A 24,502-nucleotide genomic window follows, 5' to 3' on the forward strand; every position below is an offset into this window, starting at 1 on the left:
GCCTCAAAGATGCCATGTCCTAACTCCAGGCCCTGGAATATGGGGTTTTGTAGATGTGAGTAAGAAATGAGCTGAGAGGTGGAGGACCTATCTTGCCTTGGCTGGGTGGGCCCAGTCTATCCCATGACTTACACGTGGGGAACCTGGGAGAGGCAGCCACTGACTTGGAAGATGTAGGAAGGCAGACTCTGGAGGTGAGAAAACAGATTCTCCCTGCAGCTGCCAGAAGGAACCGGCCCAGTTGGACGCCTAACTTACAGAAAGGTAAGATGATAAATTTGTGTTGCTTTAAGCCCCTAGACAAGTTTGTGTGATTTGTTTACAGCGCAAAGAAAAACTAACACCTGAGTTAATTATTCTGTTTTGGGGAAGAGGAAGGGTGAGAGAGGTCATGGGGCAATTAGCAGAGGTGGGAGAACCCAGGTCAGGTGCATCCAGCTCCAGATTGCCCCCTGACCTGGAGCGAAAAGGGCAGAGAACTTGTGCTTTTAGGAAGCTCGGCCCCTTTAAGGGCGGGGCGGGGTGGGGCGGGGCTTGCTGTTGCCTGGAGGCGGGTCTGGCCTGGACTCGCAGAGCCGCGGTGAGCAGTGCTCACCTGGTGGGCCTGGTGTCCGAGCCCAGGGAGCACCCCAGGAGAGCTCCCAGCGCCCCAGGCCTTGTGAGGGCTTAACCGCCTAACGGAGCCGAGCCGGTGCGTGGTGGGCGAGGAGGGCCTTGGGGAAGGGCAGCCAGCTAAGGGACCCCCGCGAGGAACGCGCTCCTTTTATGCTGCCTCGGGAAAGAATAAACAGTTATGAGAACACGGTGTCTAGGCAGGGAGAACAGGAAAAGATTAATGAGAATCACGTCAGGAGAGAGGAACTTGCCTGTCGTTCAGATTTCACTGCTGTGGGACCAGAAAGCCTGTATAGGAAAAGCCTGTCCGAGTTCAGATGTGAGCAGCTAGCTTAGCTGAGAAGACAGTAATGGGGTTGGGTGGAGACAGAGTGATTTTTTAAATGTATATATATATTTTTTATTGATTTTTTACAGAGAGAAAGGGAGAGAGAGAGCTAGAAACATCGATGGGCTGCCTTCTGCACAACTCCCACTGGGGATGTGCCTGCAACCAAGGTACATGCCCTTGACTGGAATCAAACCTGGGACCTTTCAGTCTGCAGGCTGACGCTCTATCCACTGAGCCAAACCGGTTTCGGCGAGAGTGATTTGTTTTTAAAAGAGTAATTCATCTGTTGTTACTCCTCACCTGAGGATATTTCTCTATTGGTTTATAGAGAGGAGAAGGAGGAGGGGAGACAGAGATATAAGTACATCAATGTGAGAAGACACACAGATTGGGTGCCCCCACCTCCCACCATCCGCACCCCGGACCAGGGCCAGGCGTTGAGCCTGCAGGGATTGACCTGAAATCAAATCGAGACCCGTCAGCTGGCAGGCTGGTGCTCTATCCACTGAGCCAGTCCGGCTAGGGCGAGGGGAGCTTTGAATGGAGAGAAGAAGCAGGACTGTACGTGCTAGAGGTGGGGGCAGGGGAGGTTCAGACGACGCCCTCCAGGCAGCAGAGTGCGCAGGGCACCCCCTGTACCCTCTGGGCACACTAGGAGGGATGGTGCCTGGTACTCCAGGACTGGGATGCTTTCGGTGGGGCCGGTTTTAGAGGGCCACAGACACTAGGGCTCAGTGTCGTACCCCTCAGCTCGACCTTGACACCCTGTTTCTGGCTTGCTTAGAGGATGCTCGCTCAGCCAGTGGTAGTCCTGGCACAGGGAGTAAGGGGCCAGTGACTGCAAGTTCCAACACAGGAAAGTGACATGAGATCATCACTCCTTCACTGGTCGTGTGCCCTTTCCCATACTTTGGAAATGTTTCCTGCATCGATTTATTTAATTCTTATAAGGAAACAAGGTGCCATTATTCCTATTTGGTATCTGGGGCAGAAGGACATGAAGTAACTTCCTCAAGAACACACATCTGGGCAGGGGGACCTGGGAGCCGGGATTGGCTCTGCGCACTTGACCACAGGAGACAGGCGTTCACAGCATGGGCTGGCAGCATGCTAGACCTCAGGTTAGGCAGCCATTTTTCACGGACAGGATTACCCTTCCTGGGACACTATTTGTCAACAGTGGTTCCAATTTAAAAAATATCTAGGAACAACCAACGTAACATTGAGGCTATATTATTTTTATAGACTGGTAATGCCTATTGTAATTTTTCACACTTTTAGGAGAACGGTAATGGCATTGGGTTATATAAAGCTAACACTTCAGCTATAGAGTGAAACCCTCAAGTCTGTAGAGACATAATTTTTATCTTTCCACGTAAAGCTCCAACAGCTCTCAAAGGAATCGGATACTTAAATAAAGGCCATGGTGAGAGAAAAGAGAAAAACAGACAAAAAGGTGGATAAAGCTGCCCACTCCCCCTCATCTCTCATCGACAATCCAGAGCTTTCCAAGCAAGACGGCAATTCTGCTCGACAAGTAGTGTCCCCAATCATCGCCCCACAGTTGGGTCAAAGCGAACCTGGATCCAAAAGGGGGTCCAGAAATGAGAATCAGCAGGCGGAAGACACGTTTCAGTACGAAGACCCCATTCTGACCAACCTCATCATCGAAAGGTGATCTTACTGGGCTGTGCAGCTCTCCTCTCTGCTGAGCTTGAGGTCTCAGGCTCTCTCCCACCTCGGGGCCTTTGCATTGGCTGTTCCCTCTCACTGGGGTCCTCTTCCCGGCGTTTTTCTAATGGATGTTCTGTCTCGGACCCTTTAGGTCTAAGTACAACGCTCCTGTCCTCTGAAAGGCTTCCACCCTGACTGACTGTATACAGTAGCCTCCTCCCTGGTTACTTCTTTCCCAAAAACTGAACTCGATATGGAATTTTCTTAAAAAAAAAAAAAAAAAAAAGAGAATCATCGATCGGCTGCCTCCTGCACCACCCCTACTGGGGATGTGCCCGCAACCAAGGTACATGCCCTTGACTGGAATCGAACCTGGGACCTCTCAGTCCGCAGGCCGACGCTCTGTCCACTGAGCCAAACCGGTCTCGGCTGGAATTTTCTTGTTCCTTTGTTTCCTGTTTATTGTCTGTCCTCAGTGAACACAGTTCAGTTCTTGGCCTGGCGTGTAGGAGGGACAAGCATCCTGCGGCCCTCGGGGAGTGTTTATTGGGTGAATAAATGTGACAAGTGCTTCTTCATTCACGTTAATTATGTATCTTAACCCCCTGTCACGTGGGTTCACTCAGGTCATGACCTTGAATCTCGTTTCTCTGTAGCTATGAAGGGGAGAAAGTCCATGGACTCTATGAGGGAGAAGGCTTTGCTGTCTTCCAGGGAGGCTGCACCTACCAGGCGAGTGACACATCCGGGCTGGGCAGGGAGGAGGGCGTGGGGTGGTGATAGTTTCAGATGTGCACCAGACAAACACACTGATTCTCCAAAACAACCTGGAAGTCCTGACTGCTGATTTTATTTTAAACACTGTCTCCATATTTTAAGGTAAAAACATGGCTCAGCACAACTGAAATAGTCCTTTTATTGATCTTTATTTATGATACAAACATTAAGGTCACTACAGTAAAGAATGAGGAATAAAGGCCAGTATCATCATCCTCTTGCCATAAATGTTTTTAATTTGCTGTGTTCCTTTCATTTCTTGAATGGATGTATCAGTGTTTTCACCTGGGAATATTCATTAAAAATTAAAAAAAAAATTTTTATCCTCACCTGAGGATATGTTTGTTTATTTTAGAGAGGAATTAGGGGGGGGGGGGCGGAGAGAAACATCGACGTGGGAGAGAAACATTGACTGGTTGCCTCCTACACCCTGACCAAGGATTGAGTCTGCAACCTAGGTATGTGCCCTGACTGAGAATCGAACCCACAACCTTTTGGTGTATGGAACCGATGCTCCAACTCACTGAGCCAGGGCTTGGCATATTCGTTTTGTACATAACATCTTGTATCTTTTTTCACTTTGTATTGCTACATAATTTCATAACTCAAATTGTTTCATTGTGTTGAACATATATAACATAAAATATCATTTCAACCATTTGTAGTGTCCGATTCAGTGGCATTAAGTGCACTCAGCAGGCTATACACACTTCACTCTGTCCGGTTCCAGAATTGGTTCACCATCCCAAACAAACTCCTAGCCTATCAAACACTAGCTCCCTGTTCCCTCTTCCATAATAATACTTAAACATGGCGTAGTGTCCACTTCAGCTGTGCCATTGTTGTTGGATACTTTGGGGGCATTTTCACTTTTTGCCTTTATTAAGTGAGGGCATTCATTCATTTATTCATTCTTTCATTCAGGTTAGCAGAGAAATATGTGATTATTATAGGGTCACACATTTTTGTGTTTGAGGCCACAGGCATGAGTTTTAGTTCCCCGAATTTTTCCCATTTTGCATACAACATGTTCAATTTCCTACGTCACCAAAACTCTCAAAATGCAGACACAGATTGAATTCAGGCTCCCGTTTAACAACTGCCCAGGCTGCCTGCCTGGTGGAAGCTCTAGGGAATGGATTTGTTCGGGCCCCTCCTCAGACCCGTCTTAGAGCAGGATGGATGCCGGCTCAAAGCGGGTTCTGTGTGGACAAGCACGGTCGTGCTGGTGCGGGTGACGGGGGAGGAAGCTGTCGTGTGACATCAGGGACTGGTCCCAGGGGTTTGCCGTCCTTCTGTTTGCAGGGTATGTTTTCAGAAGGACTCATGCATGGACAAGGGACTTACATTTGGGCCGATGGAGTGAAATATGAGGTAAAGCATAGACTATGTCGTAGTTCTAAACTATAATTATGAGACTGAATGGTCAGGTTTCTACAATGAAACATACTACTTTCATAAAGGTAATTCAGCAGATGGATTAAAGGAACCCACAGAACCAAAGAACGTAGGTGAAAAGTAACTGGTCACCGCCCGGGACCCTGTGGTATTGTTAGCAGTGTCACTCGTTCTGGGAGGTTCTGTGTTCTGTGCAAGAACAGCACACTTGGGTGACCTGGGCTTCTGCCTTTTACAGTTTATTATACGCTCTCCTCTGTCTGTTCGTTGCTTCCAGATCGAACTGCAGCCTTCCATGCAGCCATCCCTGTTTCCGCTGGCTGCTTGTGCTCCGTTATGGGCAACTCTCCTCACCCGTCTTGCTGGGCTGAGGGGAGGATGCATTTTTAAATCATGTGCCAGAACCAAAGTGCCCTCCAAGAGAGGAATCGGGTGTCCACTCCCACTCACAGCCTCCTTCGGGGTGGGTTCCTAGAATCCATGTTCCCGTGGCCGGTGTCCCCCCTGCTTGCTGCTTGGGGCTCAGACTGCACACAGCCTTCCAGCTGCATTCTCCTGCCGTGGCTTCTACCAGGGGAGGCGCCCGGTGAGGGCGGACGGGCTGGGTAGTGAAGGAAGGGGGGAGGGGTGGGAGCTGGGGGTAGTTGCCTGTTTCCATGGGAGGAGAGGCAGGTATAGATGGGTAGTCGAGGATGTGTCTCAGACACCACCACCCCTGCCACCGCGTCCCCCCCCCCCCCAAGCTCAGAAATCGCTCCCTGCCTGCTTGCTGACTCTTTTGGCCTTTTTGCCTCAGGGGGACTTTGTGAAAAACATCCCCATGAACCGAGGCAAGTACACGTGGCCGGATGGCAGCACCTACGAAGGAGAAGTGATCAACGGCATGCGCAATGGCTTTGGTGTGTTCAAGTGCAGCACGCAACCCGTGTCCTACATCGGCCACTGGTGCCAGGGCAAGAGGCACGGGAAGGTGGGTGAGGCAGCCGCGGATGGCCCTCTGTGCCTGGGATGTGTGTTTATTGGGGTGAAATTCACACCCCAGGAGAGAAACCATTTTAGAGTGAGCAAGTCAGTGGCATTTAGTACATTCTCAAGGTTGTGCAAACACAACCTCTTTCTTTTTTTTTTCCTTTTTTTTTTTTAAAATATATTTTATTGATTTTTTACAGAGAGGAAGGGAGTGAGATAGTTAGATACATCGATGAGAGAGAGTCATCAATCAGCTGCCTCTTGCACACTCCCCACTGGGGATATGCCTGCAACCAAGGTACATGCCCTTGACCGGAATCAAACCCGGGACCCTTCAGTCCCCAAGCTGACGCTCTGTCCATTGAGCCAAACCAGTTTTGGCCACAACCTCTTTCTTGTCCCAAAAGAAAACAAAACCATTAGGTAGTTGCTCCAGAGCCCCCTTCCACTGTGCCCCCCCCTAGTCTCAACAATGTGCTTTCTGTTTCTATGGGTTTATCTATTCTGGACGTTTTGTATGAAGTAGAAACATACCTGTTGTGTCTGGCTTCTTTCACTCAGCATCATGCTTCTGAGGTTCATCCTGTGTGGGTACTTCTCTCCTTTGTTTGGCTGAAGGACGTCCCACTGTGAGGATGAACCACGGTTGGTTTATCCATACGCCTGCTGCTGGGCGTTTGCGAGTAGTGCTGCTATGAGTGTATGCAGGCTTGTCTTCAGATCTGTGGGGTACATATCTGGGAGAGGAATCACTCAGTCACGTGGTCCCTTGTTTTTTTAATGTTTGTAAAACCACCAAGCTGTTTCCCGCAGTGGCCACACCATTTACACCCACACCTGCAGTGCAGGTTCTGTTCACTTTTAAGCAAGATGGCTGTTTTTGGCACGGCTGTTTTCTTCTGTGTGGGACAATAAAATACTGCAGCAGTGTTTTTAGAAAATGTCACAAGAAAAAAGTTTACCATTGTAATCCACACTTTACTGGGTTTGGACTGTTCGGTTGTGTTGTTTGGCTTGGTTTTAGCTCTTTGCAGATCACTTGGGATATGTTGGAGGTTCTCCCCTGAGGCACCTGAATGGCTGCAAGAAGAAACAAGTTAGCTTGACAATGAGGAAGATAGAAAAAGCACGTGCGCACACACACATACGCACACGCACACACGCACGCACTCATACCAGTGAACAAGCAAGCAAGCTGAGGCCACTCAGTGTAGATCCAAATACCTTGCCCCTTGGCCATCCCCTAGAGCACATGTGTCAAACACAAGGCCCGCGGGCCAAATCCGTCCCGCCAGGCCTTGCAATGTGGCCCGCACCGCGCTGTCATCACTGCACTCCGCTGCGTTTCCATCACAATGACAGTTTATGACTGTTCAGTAAACCATTCGGCCCGCGATTTAGGCTGGATTTTAGATTTTGGCCCCTTCTCTGATTGACTTCGACACCCCTACCCTAGAGTGAGCTAAGGAAGGTGTCCAAATGGATAAGGAAAAAACGGTTTGCTACATAAGTGAGTGACCTTCAGTTATATGAAAGGCGCTACTGTTCACTTAGGTGACAAACAGGATTTCTTTTAAAAATATATATTTTATTGATTTTTTACAGAGAGGAAGGGAGAGGGGTAGAGAGTTAAAAACATCGATGAGCCGAAACCAGTTTGGCTCAGCGGTAGAGCGTCGGTCTGCAGACTGAAAGGTCCCAGGTTCGATTCCGGTCAAGGGCATATACATTGGTTGCGGTCGCATCCCCAATAGGGGGTGTGCAAGAGGCAGCTGGTCGATGTTTTCTCTCATCAATGTTTCTAGCTCTCTATCCATCTCCCTTCCTATCTGTAAGAAAAATCAATAAAATATAAAAAAAGAAAAAGAAAAGAAACATGGATGAGAGAGAAACATTGATCAGCTGCCTCTTGCAAAGCCCCTACTGGGGATGTGCCCGCAACTGAAGTATATTCCATTGACTGTAATCGAACCTGGGACCCTTCAGTCCACAAGCCAACGCTCTAACTACTGAGCAAAACTGCTTAGGGCAAAACAGGGTTTCTTTAGGCACATATCTGCCTGAAAGTTATGAAGGTAATGAGTATACTGATCTCGAGGAATGTTCATGCCCTCGAGGGGCCCTTTGCTAATAAGGAGTAACTGGTTTGCGACATTATCTTATCCTCCCTTGGCCGACATTTGACTATAGTCTTGACTACGAAACAGAAATGTGTCACAGATTGTATGTCTTGCTTACGTGTGATGTTTGACTTCGGTATAGTTTAGGCTCCTTAAATTTATAGAGTATATTCTTACCTTTACCTATAAGAAACCATTGTCTTATGAAACTTGATTTTTAAAAAAAATGATATTATTTCTTTCAGGGCTCCATTTATTACAATGAGGAGGGCACCTCTTGCTACGAGGGGGACTGGGTTCACAACATCAAAAAAGGCTGGGGGATAAGACAGTAGGTGTCACCCCTCCTCCTTCTGGGTCTGGGTGCAAAGCGTGCGGGGCCTGAGGGTGCCCACCAAGGCTCTGTAAAGGTAAGGGGCGGAAACCCCAGGGAATGCATTTGCTATAGAAGCAGGCGGAGTATTCCAGTGAACCCAAACATAACCCCATAGTAAGGAACATGTTCTACAGAAAATGTAGAAAGGTGCCATATTAAATGTGTCCCATCATTCTGTTTTACTTCAGTTTGTAAAAATGGCCTTTCTTTGTTCTCTGTGTTAGTCATGGATCTCCGTGATACAGGTTACATTTTCTGATGAATGTTGGCACATTTGCTTGATTTTTAGATTGAGCTGATAAAGTAAAAATGTTTATGGGGAAAATATCACTTAATTATAATACTTCAGGAAATTATTATTATTATTATTGTTATTGATCCTCACCCAAGCATATTTTTCCATTGATATTTATTTATTTATTTATTTATTTATTTATTTATTTAAAATATATTTTATTGATTTTGTACAGAGAGGAAGGTAGAGGGATAGAGCATTAGAAACATCGATGAGAGAGAGTCATCAATCAGCTGCCCCTTGCACACCCCCCACTGGGGATATGCTCGCAACCAAGGTACATGCCCTTGACCAGAATCGTACCCGGTACCCTTCAGTCCTTAAGCTGACGCTTTATCCATTGAGCCAAACCGGTCCCGGCTGACTTTTATTTTTTAAATTTTTTTATATTTTATCGATTTTTTTTACAGAGAGGAAGGAGGAAGGATAGAGTCAGAAACATCGAGAGAGAAACACGGATCAGCTGCCTCCTGCATACCTCCTACTGGGGATGTGCCCACAACCAAGGTACATGCACTTGACTGGAATTAAACCCGGGACCCTTCAGTCTGCAGACTGATGCTCCATCCACTGAACCAAACCGGCCAGGGCTTTCCATTGATTTTTAGAGGGAGTGGAAGGGAGGGGGAGAGACAGAGAGAAAGAGAAACATTGATGTGAAAGAGACACATTGATTGGTTGCCTCCCACATGGGCCCTGGGGAAAGGAGATTAAGCCTGCAACCAAGGTACGCGCTCTTGTCTGGAATCGAACCTGGGATCCTTCAATCCGTGGGCCAATCCTCTACCCACTGAGCCAGAGCAGCTGTGGCCAGGGAATTATTTTTAAAAATTTAGGCCCACTGGTGCTACTCCGTGGTTGAGCGTGGACCTATGAGCCAGGAGGTCATGGTTCAATTCCCTCTCAGAGCACATGCCCAGGTTGTGGGCTTGATTTCCAATGTGGGGCAGGCAGGAGGCAGCTGATCGATGCTTCTCTCTTAACATTGATGTTTCTATTGCTTTCTCCATTTCCCTTCCTCTCTGAAATCAATAAAAATATATTTTAAAAAAAGGATTTAAAATGACTGCCCTTATTCACTTTGTTACTATTAGATAATCAGATAGTTTAATAAAGTAATTTATTCTACCTCTTAAGATGATTTTTTTTTTTCTTTACCAACCACATACCCACTCTTTGAATTTAAATACAGGGTAGATTGTATGAGTGAGAGAGTTGGATTTCTTCATAAGAGCACAGGGAGAATGTCTTAAGAGCAAGTCTTGGTAAAGGTATATGAGATAATGGATTGCTTTGAATTGTTGTGAGGTGTTTGTGTTTGTTTTTTGTCCTAGTTACAAGTCTGGAAATATATACGAAGGTCAGTGGGAAAACAACGTGCGCCATGGGGAAGGCACTATGAAATGGCTGACAATTAACGAAGAGTACAGTGGTCAGTGGGAGAATGGTGTCCAGGTACCCCGCCAGCTGGTTTCAGCAGCGTGTACCCAGAGGTGGACGCTCTGCTGATCCACAGCACATATGTTATTTGGTATGGTGTTGTACGGCAGTCTGAAATTCAAACTCTGCTACATTTAGAAACTCAACTTACAATTTCCTGGTCTAAACTAGACTTTTGTAACGCTGTTTTCCTATTTACTTTGCTCAGAAGGTCTTCCACACAAATTAGATTCTGTTCTACCACTGGTGAATGCAAAATGCACACAATATCTATGAGGACTGAGGCTGTTATTTACACATTAGATGCTATGTACTTTCTTTTCTTTTTAAAAATATTTTTATTGATTTTTTACAGAGAGGAAGGGAGAGAGATAGAGAGCTAGAAACGTCGATGAGAGATAAACACCGACCAGCTGCCTCCTGCACACCCCATACCGGGGATGTGCCCGCAACCAATGTACATGCCCCCGACCGGAATCGAACCCGGGACCTTTCAGTCCGCAGACCGACGCTCTACCACTGAGCCAAACCGGTTTTGGCAGAAGCTATGTACTTTTTATGGTTCATTTCATATAGTTTATATTGTTAGGGTTTTTCTGATGATATCTTGTAACATATTAATCTGGTAACCAGGGACTTTGCTAAAATCAGATAATAGTTCTAGTCACTTTCTTTTTTTTTTTTTTAATTAAGATATTATATTCGTACATATCTTACCAATTCCCCCACACACTCGATACATGCCCTTCCTCCCCAGAGTTTTGCATCTTTTCTAATATAAGCATTTAATACTACAGGTTTTTTAATTTCCCTATGACTTACTCTGTAGCCTATAAATTATTTTGAAGTATGTTGTTTCATTTCTAAATATTTGGAGATTTTTCCAGAAAGCTTTTTGTCATTGATTTTATAGTTTATTAATTCCACTGTAGTCCAAGAATACACTTTGTATGATTGCATTTCTTTTTTTTTTCTTTAAAAAAAATATTTTATTGATTTTTTACAGAGAGGAAGAGAGAGGGATAGAGAGCTAGAAACATCGATGAGAGAGAAACATCGACCAGCTGCCTCTTGCACACCCCCTAATGGGGATGTGCTTGCAACCCAGGTACATGCCCCTGACCAGAATCGAACCTGGGACCTTTCAGTCCGCAGGCTGATGCTCTATCCACTGAGCCAAACCAGTTTCGGCTGATTGCATTTCTTTTAAACATATTTATTTTACGGCCCAATTAATGACTGTCTTGGTGAATGTTAGATGTAATTCTGCTTTTGTTGAGTGGAATAGTCCACAGATGTCAGCTAGATTAACGTTATTGTCCAGATCTTCTGATCATTACTCATTTTCTGTCTACATTTCTATTCATGTCTAAGAGAGTGTTGAAGTGCCCAAGTTTAATTGAAGATTTGTCTATTTCTCCTTTCAGATCCATCATATATTTCGAAACTCTGTTGCCAGGTGTATACATGTTTAGGGCTTAGTCGAGGTTACCTCTGGGAGATATATATATATATATATATAGATAGATAGATAGATAGATATACACACACACACACACACACACACACACATATTTTTATCAATCTGCATGTTAAAAAGAAATTAAATAAAAACTAAAATAATCACTATGAAGCCAGGCACTTTCTATGCACCATCTTCAGTCTTTGCACCCAACCTGCACAGTAGTATTACTTCCATTTTACAGATGAAAGACAAAGGCTTCAATAATTTGCCTGATGTCAGAAGGCTAGTTAGGAAGGAGCTGAGCTGAGACTGAACCCAATTCTGTGAGACCCTGAAGTCCATGTTCTTTGCCCCTTCAAACAAGTCATTGTTTTTAACCTTTACCTAATTGTCAACAGATTCAATACGAGGAGGAAGTACCTTGAACATGTCTCATGTGCATTTCCTTTCTTTTCAGAATGGTTTAGGAACACACACATGGTTTCTAAAGAGAGTCCCCAACACCCAGTATCCTTTGAGAAACGAATACAGAGGGAATTTTGTAGATGGATGTCGTCATGGCCACGGGAAGTTTTACTACGCCAGTGGAGCCATATATGAGGGGGAGTGGGTTTCCAATAAAAAACATGGCATGGTGAGTGCAGACCTGTGAGGTTACATTTCAAAGACTATGTAAAGCACTCAAAATACAGCACATGGGATAACTTCCTGCTTTGTTCAGACGATTACACAAATTTAAACATAATTCCAACATAGTTTCCTGATATCTAGAGGTTGTGTGTGTGTAGAAAATCTAGCTTAATCTTCAATAAATTATTAAAAATAACATGGGGTTCTATGTTGGTTTGATTCAGCAGCTTATTGTTGCCAGGTTTTATCTATGGGTCTAGTAATAATTAATGTCGTTTTTAAACATTCGTTTAAAATCTTGCTTGGCGTTGACTTGTAGTGACATAACCTTCAAACACGTGGTATCTACAGAACGTGTGAAGTGCAATTAACAAGTTTTGCTTGAAAAAGTTTGTGTTTGGTTAGGTTTTTGTTGCAAAACTAGGGCTAAGAAGATGGCGGATGAAGAGCATATTTGGCACTGCATGCTTTACGAGTTCCAATTAGGAAGAAAAGCAAGTGAGGCTGCAAAAAACATCTGTAGTGCTCTTGGTCAAGATGCAGTTAGCGCCAGAAAATGCCAGCGTTGGTTTGAGAAATTTTGCGAGGGAAATTTTTTGTTAGATGACAAGAGTGGTCGAGGCCGTGTGTCCAATTTTGATCAAGAAGCTCTTCAAGCTCTTTTGGTGCAAAATCCTCAAATTACCCAACAAGAGCTTGCGACAACTTTAAATTGTTCACAAAAAACAATTTCCAATCAATTGCGTGCACTTGGCAAAGTCCAAAAGTTTGGAAAATGGGTTCCTCATAAGTTGACTGACAACAACCGTAATCAAAGAGTCACAATTTGCAGTTCGCTCCTCTCTCGTCAAAACCATTTGCCGTTTTTAGAGCAAATTGTTACCGGAGATGAACAATGGGTGCTGTATGTTAATTTGAAAAGGCGGCCTCAATGGTTGGACAAAAATGAGGCTCCGCAGCCCACGCCAAAACCTGACTTGCATGCGAAAAAAGTGATGTGTGTTTGGTGGAATTTTAAAGGAATTCTTCATTATGAACTTTTACCATCTAACCAAACCATTACAAGTGCAGTGTATAGTGCCCAAATGGAAAGGTTAGCCCAAGCTTTAAGAGAAAAAGAACCCGCGCTGATTAATCGGAAGGGCGTAATTCTTCACCACGATAACGCACAACCGCATACTACAAGAATCACTGCTGAAAAACTGCGCCAGTTGGAATGGGAAGTTCTCCCTCAACCTGCATATTCTCCTGATATTGCCCTTTCCGATTACCATTTGTTTCGTTCTTTGCAAAACTTTCTTCTTGGAAAAAAATTTAATGATGAAGAATGCCTCAAAAATGCATTGACCGATTTTTTTGCATCAAAATCACAAGAATTTTACAACAGAGGGATTAAAATGCTTCCTGAGCGTTGGGCACAAGTAGTAGAAAACAACGGCAACTATATTGTTGATTAAATTTTGTTGTATTGTTTAAATAAATTTGATTTTAAAAAGTATTAGAAAACGACATTAATTATTACTAGACCTAATATCTACCTATCTACCTATGATGTCCCCTGCCATGTCAGTCTCACCCTTATGCTGCTCCTCCCTCATGATTGCAAGATGGCTGCTGTGGTCCTTGCCTTCACATCCACATTTCACACTAAGTAGAAAGAGAGCAGAAACTTTTCTTCAAGAAGCTTTCCACAAACATCTTGAGGCTCACTGAACTGAATTGGGTCATTTGCCCATCTCTGAATCAGACTGATGACTGGCCTGGGTTTCACAAATACCAAGAGTCCTTTTTCTGTGACGGCACTCTGCTGGCCATTAGCATAGTTTAATAAGACACATTCTGTGACCTAGGGGTGTTTACAATTGGGGAGAGGTTGTGAGGCAGATACAGCAAGAAGAGAGGAGAGGGAGGATTTCTGCAGTGACATGAGAGTCTAGGAACCTGATTATGTGTGGACTAAGTGCATATCTTAAACTCCCAACTCCCAACTTGTTTGTTTGTTAATCCTCACCCAAGGATATTTTTCTCCATTGATTTTTAGAAAGAGTAGAAGGGAGGGACAGAAGGAGGAGAAGAGGGGAGAGAGAGAGAGAGAGAGAGAGAGAGAGAGAGAGAGAGAGAGAGAGAGAGAGAGGGAGAGAGGGAGAGAGGGAGAGGGAGAGAAGCATCATGTCAGAGAGACCTATCAATTGGTTGCCTCCTATACACACCCCAACTGGGGCCATGGATCAAAACTGCACCCCAAGCACATGCCCTTGACTGGTAATTGAACTCGAGACACCACTGTGAGCTGACTCTCTAACCATTGAGCCAAGTGGGCCAGGGCAAAACTCCAAATTCTCGAGAAAGATTTTGATGTACATTAACCAATGGCTTCCTAAGAAACTTTTCCCCTAAACTTCAAAAGTTACCTTTGTATCTGCAGGGCCGGATAACTTTGAAGAACGGACGCGTGTATATTGGCCCTTTTTCCAATGACCACTTAGCGGAGGTTCCAAGACTCGACGACGATGAATCACTACAATACCAAGACCCGTCTGCAGCGCCTGACCTTGGGAGCAGGTCCAGAGCACTTTCCAGTGCCGGTAGGGAGGGCCCCCTGCCGGCTGAGAGCTCATTGGCCTCATTCTCCAGGCTCCACGCAGCACAGCACCCTCACCACCCCAGAAGGCACAAGCTTCCTGGAGCGACTGCCTATTGACTCATTTCCTGAGTGTGCTGGGGGACATGGGTTAATGAAATTACACTGGTTTCAGGTGTGCGATGCCGTCTGTTTGCTAGGGTTTCGGAATGCCCTTGTATCACACGTCTTCGGGGAATTGGCATAGTGCTGGAAAATGCCACCATTGCCTGTCCCATTTATCCCCAGTGTTTTCCTCCATTTGCTAGAGATTGTCAGAAGGCTTAACGGCAGCGAGAGCATGTCTGTGCTGGGCTCGAGCATCGAGCTAGACCTCGTTCTGTTGCTAAACATGTACCCTCAGGGGGAGCAAGCAGAGGAAAAGAAGCAGGTAAGGACCTTTCGCACTGTCACAAATTTGTATTTAGGCTTAAGTATGTTTTTTTAAAGAATTGACTTTTCAATTACAGTTGATGGACACTGGTGTAGACTTTGTGTTTCAGCAGCTCTCCTGAAGCCTCTTCCGTTCCGGGGCCCACCCAGCCTGGTCCCCTTCCTTTGGCCTCCCCCAGTCTGGGCGGCTCCTCCGGCTCTCCTGACTTGGAGGCTTTTGAAGGGCGCTGGTCTGTTACTCTGAAGACTGTCCCTCGTTTGGGTATACCTGGTGTCTTCTCAGGATCATATGTCTTATTTTCTGTTCTCAGAATCATTTTGTCCAAGGGTGGGTGTCTTTTCCTGAGCCGGTTCTGGACCATTCTCATCTCAGCTGGAGCGAGCCGTAGCCTCCTGGCTGTGTACAGACCCTTTGCCATCTGAACGGCTGCCTTTGCTGTCAGTCAATGTCACTGGTTAATGGGGCCCTGACATCCAGCTCTCCCCACAACCCGCCTCTGTCAGTGCCCCCGCTCACCATGCCTTCCCCCACCCAGTCTGCTGAGGGTGCCCATCAGGAACCCATTTTGTCAAATGCGTTGATGCGATCAGGCGCTCTTTCTTCTTAGTTATCAATACGGAGACTTACACTGGCTGACTTTTCAGAGGTTGAACTGGCCTTGCAGTCCCAGGATAGACCCCGCTTGGTGTGGACACGGTCGATTTTTAAAGACGTTGCGAGATTGGATTTGCTGGTCTGTTGTCTGGGAGTGTTATGTCTGCTCCTGAGGGGTGTTTGTCTGTGGCCAAGAGGATGTGATGGCGGCCTTGCATACCGGCTGCTGGCCCCGAGCACCAAGAAAGGGGTCCCCTCGTCCAGATGGCCGCAGGTTTTCTCCTGTCACTCAGAAACCGCACGCTGTTGGCATGGGGTCAGGTGGGGAGGATACAGTCCTCCCTGAGCCCTCACAGTGACCAGAGGCAAATGCTCCTGCTTCCCACGTGTCATCTCATGAATAGAGAAAACGGGCGTTTCTCCTGCTTCGTTCTCCTCGGGAGAGACGAAGATAGATGTGGCTTTCTCCCTCCAGGTGGAATACGCTGTCCTGAGAAACATTACGGAGCTAAGGAGGATCTACAGCTTCTACAGCAGCCTGGGCTGTGAGCACTCCCCGGACAACACCTTTCTGATGACGAAGCTCCAGTTCTGGAGGTTTCTGAAGGATTGCAAATTCCATCACCATAAGATCACTCTCGCCGACATGGACAGGGTATTAAGTGGTGAGTGTTCCAGGTCCGGCACACCGTTCAGTTCAGAGAGGAGTGTGCCATCTGGTCACCCCATTGGGAGATGCTGAGGGGTGAAGGCAGAGGCCAGGATGGGTGTTGCAGAAATCAGCACGTGGCTTTTTTCTGCTCAAGGTGCTTCAAACGCACTTGAAGAGGCATCTGGTGATGTGATAGCAACACCATGGCCATCTACAGCCGGAAGGGTCAGCAAAGCAGGGACCCCCTGCCTGTTTTTATAAATAAAGTTTTATTGGAACACAGCTATGCCCATTTCTGTACCTGTTGTCTGTAGCGGCTTCTCCCTAAAACGCCAGAACAGAGTGGTGGTGGCAAAGACTTGCCCACAAAGCCTAACGTATTTACTGTCTGACCTTCTGCAGAGAAGTGTGCCTACCTCTTGTCAAGTGTGCCTACCTCTTGTCTATAGTAAAAACATGCTAAATTGTCGGGTCAGAAGCAGAAGGTGTCGGGGGATGGCATAGAAAAGCCTAGAAAAGGCTTTAGATAGTCTTGGTCTTGGTCTCAATTTCAAATTATAAAGCTCATGAAGTAAATTTAGTGACTTTGAAGGTGTTACTCCTCCCAGCTGAATTCTGGGAGGCAGGACTGAAAGCCTCAAGTTATCTCCTTGAAAAATATTATAACTACTTCAAATTTGAGTGTTTGAAATAGACCTAGAGACCATTTAGAATTATCAGCATTAATCAAATCAGGCTCAGAAAACTTGGAAACACACTGGGACACGAGACCTTGAAAGCTTCTTGTATAAGTGACTAGATAAAGATCTTTTGAGCGGGACTTCATTGTCAGGTGGATGCAATGTACAGTTCAGAGCTTTCTCTAGGAAGAAAAGTTCTCAGTTGGGATTGTGTAGCGGGAGAAAATAAAAGAGAAGATTTTAGAAAATACTAATCATCCTCTCCAACTTTCTTGTTTTAGAATACAGTGGCATACCAGTTGAAGAGATTCATTCTCCATTTACAAAAATACTTTTGAGAATATTTCTGAATTATCTCCTGCAGCTGGCTTACCACATTCATCACAAAGAATTCCAGTAAGTCTACTTCTGGACCCTGGGAGAGGACGCAGGCAGTTACATTTGTGCTCTTTTCTTTCTTTTTTAAAAATTGATTTCAGAGAGAGAGAGAGAGAGAGAGAGAGAAACTGATCAGTTGTCTCCTGTCTGCACCCTGATTGGGGATCAAACCTGCAACTTGAGCTTTAAATGTGGAACTCTTCAGATGTGAGTCGTCATGTTTCAGGAACTGCAAATAACTCTCAGGGTTTTATTCAGAAAGAGTCACAACCAACTTGACTTTCGGCCAGAACTTCCTGTCTCTCTCAGAGCAAAATTGGCATGCATACCCTTCACCGCTTTCCCGAATAGCGTCTTGCAGGATCAAGGTGTACGTATGGAAATTAAGGAACTAACATGGCTGCAGTGCCATGAAGTAAATCATAGACTCCACTAGAGGCTCCGATTAAATCGTGCGCATGTGTGGTCCTAGGCCTGGCCTGCCATCGGGCCCATGTCCGCTGCCCCGCATGCCTCGCACGCTCTGCGGTCGCTGCCGGCACCCCGCCCGACAGGGAGAGCCTTTTATGATACAGATTAGATTTCCCACATTTCCCCACCTTGTCCCTTTATTGTTCCGGGATTTAACCCAGGATCCCACACTGTGTAAAGTCCCCTACCACCTGTGATAGTTTCTCAGACTTCGACACTGTGGAAGAATATCGGCCAGCTATTCCACATAAAACACCCTTCGGTTTGGGTCTCAGAGCTTCCCCCTCCTTACGCCGAGCCTGACGGTTTTGCGGAAGATCGGGGAGGGGAGCTGCCCTTCCCGTCCCATCCCATCAGGGAATCTGACATCTGTCTCATTGCTGGCGGTGTGAGCCTGGACCACCTGCTTACACGGTGACAGCAGGCTGTCTCCCGAACACTCACCATTTCTCCTCTCCATACTCTGCCTGTTAGAAGCCGGCTCCCGAGCCCACAGAGGGGGATCCGGCCCTCCTCCTGGAGGGGGGCGTAACCGTATCTTTTTAATCACAGACACAGAAGTCCCTCGCTCTTTCTGTGTTTCACCAAGCTGATGACTGAGAACATTCACCCCAACGCCTGCTACGTGAAAGGTAACTACAGAGCCAGCAGGACTCTTCTTGGCGCCTTCATTCAGCGTGTCGTGTTGTAACCATGTTTCACGTGTTTGCCTTCCTGTGGGGTTTCTAGGCAGTTTGTTCAGTGGGCAGCAGCAGTCACTCTACTCGATGAACTACGCGGACATGTGCTGGGAGATCTACAAGGCGCACTGCAGGCCGAGCGCCATGCCACCCCATGAGCCCACCATGAAGATGCGGCACTTCCTCTGGATGCTCAAAGTAAGCACATTGTTTTATTTTAAAATATATTTTATTGATTTTTTACACAGAAGGGAGAGGGATAGTTAGAAACATCGATGAGAGAGAAACATCCATTAGCTGCCTACTGCACACCCCCTACTGGGGATGTGCCCACAACCAAGGTACATGCCCTTGACTGGAATCGAACCTGGGTCCCTTCTGTCTGCAGGCTAATGCTCTATCTACTGAGCCAAATCGGTCAGGGCAAGCAAATATTTTAATTAAAAGAAGCGTATGCTAGCCAGGGTGCGTGAGCGGTGAGGTGAAGCTCTGGGATGGGTCTTCACAGCCACGTCTCCCGGTCTCCTGGGGCAGAAAGGAGTAATTCCACGGGGCTGTGGCAGCAGATGGGTGGAAACGGAGCACCCACGCAGGAGACTGTGCCATGGGGGCCTTCGGTACCTTTATCGATGCCGAACTTGCCGTTTAAGGAGGAGGTGGGATAAATGCACAAGATTGTAGTGGTTGGGTTTTGCAAAAATATTTTAAAATTTTTTAACTGGCAAAATATTTTCTGGAGCGGTCAGACCATTTTACATCCATACCAGCAATATCCGCCAATATTTGTCTTTTAATTGGTGATAGACCATTTTAATGTAGTTAGGCATAAGTCTGCCATTTAATTTTTCAATTATTTTGTTTGTTCTGTTTTTCATTTCTCTGCTTTCTTTTACCTTGCCTTCCTGTGGGTCACTTGGAAGTTTTTAGAATTTCATCTTGGTGTCATCACTTTGCTAATACAGAAACCCTGCTTCTCTTTATGTCTCTTCACCCTACCGCTTATCATTGATACTTCCTCTTTAAATTAGGTTGACAGTGTTATAATTTTTGCGTCAACTGTCAAGGCATAATTTATAAAACTCAAGAGGAAAAGGAAAGTTTGTTGTATTTCCCCCTCTTTTTGCTTACCATATTCTTCCTTCCTGAAGGGAGGCCATGCAGTGGATACCCTGTGTTTTGTGGGGTATAATGATAATGGAAAAATGAAGTGTTTTATTTTATTTTTTGTTCACATTATTATCTGTTGATATTGACCTCTGATTTTTTTAAATTTATTTATTGACTTCAGAGAGGAAGAGGGAGAGAGAGATAGAAACATCAATGATGAGAGACTCATTGATCAGCTGCCTCCTGCAAGCCCCCTACTGGGGATTGAACCTGCAACATGGACATGTACCCTTGACTGTATGGAACCCGTGTCCCTTCAGTCCATAGGCTGACGCTCTATCCACTGAGCCCAACCAGCAAGGGCTCGGTATTGATCTCTTAATATACAATTTTTCAAGAGAGGATTTGTCCTACCTCTTGGGGTTCATAAACCTGGTTTTCACCATTCCTAGAGTGGAGGGTTAGGGTTAGGGTTAGGGTGGAGGGGAGGGTTATGGTTAGGGTTAGGGTGGAGGGGAGGGTTAGGGTTAGGGTTAGAATGGAGGAAAGGGTTATGGTTAGGGTGGAGGGGAGGGTTAGGGTTAGGGTTAGAATGGAGGAAAGGGTTATGGTTATGGTTAGGGTTAGGGTTAGGGTGGAGGGGAGGGTTAGGGTTAGGGTTGAAGTGGAGGGGGAGGGTCGATGAGGAGGGAGGAGCCTCCCAGGTGTCCAGTTTCAGCATCATGGCAACTAGGGAACCATGTGTTTTCCAGGCCAGATGTTCTCTGGTTCAGTGTCTGAGAACAAGCCTCTTCTCTTCAGCTTAGAGGTGGAAAGGGTGTTCCCCTCAACCTCCAGGGAGTCTTCCTGGTCAGCCCTACCTGCTGTGTGGCCCTCAGAGGTGCCTCTCCCTCTGGAGTCCCCACAGGGGACCTGCCTTGCCTCCAGCCTCCCTGAGCTCCCGTTCCTCTGCTCTGGAGTCTGCCGTCCACAGTCCCCACGTACAGATGGGTTGCTATCTCACATCTGGATTACCCACTTTCCCATTCTCTGTCCTGTGTTTATGCCCCTTAAAAAAACCTGTACTGTTACTTTAGAAGGATTGGTTTAGAAGAGGTAACTACCAGTGTTAATCCCAAATGCTTGACAAAATGATCAGTTTTCAAGATCTCCATTTCTGGTATGTTTTCTTACAGTGTTGTACTGACATAAATGGACGTAAAAAACATATAGCTGTTTGCAATTATAGTCCCTTGTGGTTTGATTGGTTGTTTCTTTTATAGGAATTTAAAATGATAAATAAAGAATTAACATCAACCAAATTTGTGGAGATCATAGCGGAAGACAATCCTTTCGTGTGTGATGGAATTGACAGCAACCTGGAACTTGAGGTCTGTTGTGAGGTGGCTCAGTGGTAGAGATCCCATTCAGGCTGTTGGTTTTGCCTTAGATACTAGAACCAAGATTTGATTGAAAACTATAAGTGTGTGTACCCTTGATTGTATTAGAAAAGTAGAGATTAAGATTGAAACGAATACTTCAGATGTCAGGAAACAATTAACAAAGTCAAAAGAATATAAAACTGCCTGCTATTGCATGGATGATTTATTTAGCAATTTAATCCATGTATGTGTTCTGTGGCATACATAGCATACATTCAAAGATGCTGACTGGTCTCCCCCTCCATTGAGTGAGCTATGTGTCTTTAATGGTTAGCATTTCTTGCAGCGGGCAAATGTCTCATTTTACCAGCTGGACCCATCTTTGGGTGGTCTCAGCAGACTGTCAGACTGGGCAGCTGGAGCTGAGCGACTGTGGAAGAACCAAGTTTTGGGTCTTCCCTGGAAGCCAGGCCTGGAGCCTCCGGTCAAATTAGGGGCCTGTCCAGCTCAGACTCAAAAGGCCCTGGGCTCAGGACCGGCAGCCCGACAAAGTCCAAACCAGCCAGCCCCAGATGCACGCATTCTGCAGTGAATTGGGGGTTCGGGCAAGGGGACAGGACAGCTGCTGAGTGGGTAACACACTCGACACCTGGCTTCTGGGTGCCACTCTTACTTCAGAAAAAAGGAAACACTTGAAAATGACTGTCCTCGCCGAAACCGATTTGGCTCAATGGATAGATCGTCAGCTTGGGGACTGAGAGGTCCCGGGTTCGATTCCGGTCAAGGGCATATACCTTGGTTGCGGGCATATCCTCGGTAGGGGGTGTGCAAGAGGCAGCTGATCGATGACTCTCTCTCATCGATGTTTCTAGCTCTCTATCTCTCTCCCTTCCTCTCTGTACAAAATCAATAAAAAAATATATTTAATATATATATATATATATATATTTAAAAAAATGACTGTCCTCAGTTAGCTATTACAAAATATTTTAATCAAAGTAGAGAAGCGGCTTACAAATGTAATGATAGAACAGAACAGGCCTTTCAATGCTGCTGGTTTGATTGCAGCCGTGTGTACACCCAGCACCCTAAGCTCTGAGGAGGCGGCGGTGGTCTCTAGAGCCGTGGTGAGCGCTGACCCACCTCCAGGGGTGTCAGGATGAATGAGACTCTGTGATTTCTTCTGTTCCAGCTCGTTTTCCTGGAATTCTTCGAAGCTCTCCTAAGCTTCGCAACCTTCTCTGTTACTGACCAAATGAGCAAGTCCTACTTAAGTATCCTCCATGATGACTTCCCTGCAAACAGAGTTGGGATCACTCACATGGCAACAAGCAAGGTAGCAAGTAACTTATTAGAATTTGGAGCAAGGAGTGGGTAAACCACCCTCAAAACTATCCCGGGCTTCTGTTACCCTTCGGGAAACCACTTAAGACTTCTTTTCACATGATTTCCTTCTTTAAGTTAGGGAAATGGGTTTCCGGGTCACACCCCAGGAAGCCGACTCCCAGAGCTCCCGCAAACACGGCCACGAGTCTTAGAACTCCTGAGAGGCTTGTTACGTGACCTAGTGTTTTTTGTTTGTTTGTTTGTTTGTTTGTTTGTTTCTTGGGGGAGAGCCTGTCCCAGAGCCCAGGTGCTAAGGGACAGCTCCTGAGTGTGCACACGGTGCTGAATGGGTCCCTGAGGACGGGGCCTGCTCCCAGGGCTGGACCCAGGCAGGCTTCCCTGTCAGGCTGCAGTGGAGCGGGGCAGTGGCAGAAATCACTGAAGGACCCGATGCTGAGGCAAATAGAGAAAAATGTGGGCATTTCGGGTTATGGGCTTGAAGGATTTCTGAGCCATTCATTTGGGGCCACAAGGGAGAGGTTTGGGGGCCAGGGGAGCCCCACAGTTACAGAACTCTTCAGAGCTGGTCACCCAGGAGCCTCCTCCTGTTGTCTAAGGAGAGCCTCTCGCTCACCGCGAGGCCCTGGGCTGTGCTTTGGGCTCCTCGTGTGCCAGTTTAACTTCTCACCTCAGGTTCACCCCTATGGCCCGGTATGCCTCCTCCAGGGGAAGGGTGACTGACAGCTTCTCCAGGCTGCAATCCGGGGCTGGGCTCTGCTCTGGGGGAATGAATGAATGCCTTACATTCATCTATGCTTGCCCGGCCGGTGTAGCTCAGTGGCTGAGTGTTGACCTATGAATCAGGGGGATCATTGTTCGATTCCTGGGCAGGGCACATGCCTGGGTTGCGGGCTCGATCCCCAGTGTGGGATATGTAGGAGACAGCCGATCAATGATTCTCTCTCATCATTGATTTTTCTCTCTCTCTCCCTCTCTCTCTCTGAAATCAATAAGAATATCTCTTAAAAAATTAATCCATGCTTGTATGGATGGCATCGCTGTGGATGCCAGTAACTGAGTCTGAACATTCTGGCCTAGGGATCATCCTCAGACACCATCCCATCAGCTTCACTCAGGCTGTCAGCGTGGCATTCCCATTGCCCATTAAGATAAGCAAATCATATGCGTTCATACAACAGGGTATATGAGCCAGCAATGAAACACATCACACGACAACATGCATGCATGAATCAACATCAACATGCATGAATCAAAATAAGTGTGCTAGGTGGAAGAAGCCAGACAAAAATGCTGTGTAGATACTATTGTGTAGAAAATTCTAGAAAGTGCAAAGTAGTCTGTAGTGACAGCATATCGGTGGTTGCTGAGGATGGGGAAAGGGGTCCCCCAGGGCACAGGAAACTCTCAGGGGTGATGATATGTCCACTGTTCTGACTGAGGTGGTTTCACACGTGTAGACATGCTGACATTTACCCACGAGTGCCCTCTACGTGCATGTGTGTGTATGCCTGTCCCCGTGGAAGCCAGTACTGATGGCTGTCCTTACTCCCACATCAGGACAGAAGCCTGAGCGCAGTCACGAGCCAGGAATCTGACCTGCATTTGAACAGCACCATGTCTACAAACAAGTTAGCGCTCTTCCTCGATTTGGGCAAAATCCAGACGACAGAGGTTTGTGTCTCCAGCACACCCGAGAAGCCGGCGCCTGGGCGGAGCTTAAGCACGTTACATGCCTACGGTGCCGAGCGCTCGTCTGAGCTGGGAGCTGGCCGTGAACTCGAGGCCCGTCCTCCCAGGGACCGTACCTCCTAGTGCGGGCAGGGGAGGGGATGATGCCAGGTGAACACAGGAGCGGCGGACACCCACGGGTGCTTCCCAGGTGCCAGTGCTTCCCGGGCATTAGCTCGTGCCAGGTGCTATTCTCCCTGGGCAGGCGCTGCGGCACAGAAAGGGCACGGAGCTGGCCCAGGCCCGGATCCAGTAAGGCGAGGAGCTGGGGGCAGTATGCCGGCAGTCTGAGTCCAGACTGGCCCCAACCCAGCGCTGTGTAGACACTCACTGAGCAGAAGCGAGAGCAAGGCAGGCTGCCGATGGGAGTGAGGGGGCAGGCAGGGGGCCTTCTGCTGAG

At 46.7% G+C, this 24,502-nt stretch overlaps 1 protein-coding gene across 1 annotated transcript in view; it reads left to right on the plus strand.

The window, feature by feature from the left end:
* Positions 1 to 1,302: 1,302 nt before the first annotated feature.
* RSPH10B (radial spoke head 10 homolog B) overlaps positions 1,303 to 24,502 on the plus strand; it is a 29,056-nt gene continuing 5,856 nt past the window's right edge. Inside the window, 16 exon segments of the mRNA XM_036424631.2 lie at positions 1,303 to 2,620; positions 3,277 to 3,352; positions 4,703 to 4,771; positions 5,592 to 5,765; positions 8,130 to 8,215; positions 9,890 to 10,010; positions 11,918 to 12,094; positions 14,516 to 14,675; positions 14,980 to 15,101; positions 16,174 to 16,363; positions 17,312 to 17,426; positions 18,432 to 18,511; positions 18,609 to 18,757; positions 20,929 to 21,036; positions 22,220 to 22,333; positions 23,902 to 24,045. Coding sequence (XP_036280524.1) covers positions 2,370 to 2,620; positions 3,277 to 3,352; positions 4,703 to 4,771; positions 5,592 to 5,765; positions 8,130 to 8,215; positions 9,890 to 10,010; positions 11,918 to 12,094; positions 14,516 to 14,675; positions 14,980 to 15,101; positions 16,174 to 16,363; positions 17,312 to 17,426; positions 18,432 to 18,511; positions 18,609 to 18,757; positions 20,929 to 21,036; positions 22,220 to 22,333; positions 23,902 to 24,045 — 2,136 coding nt within the window. The 5' untranslated portion in view covers positions 1,303 to 2,369.

This window comes from Pipistrellus kuhlii, unplaced genomic scaffold (genome assembly GCF_014108245.1).
Source record: "Pipistrellus kuhlii isolate mPipKuh1 unplaced genomic scaffold, mPipKuh1.p scaffold_m20_p_8, whole genome shotgun sequence".
Lineage (NCBI taxonomy): Eukaryota > Metazoa > Chordata > Mammalia > Chiroptera > Vespertilionidae > Pipistrellus > Pipistrellus kuhlii.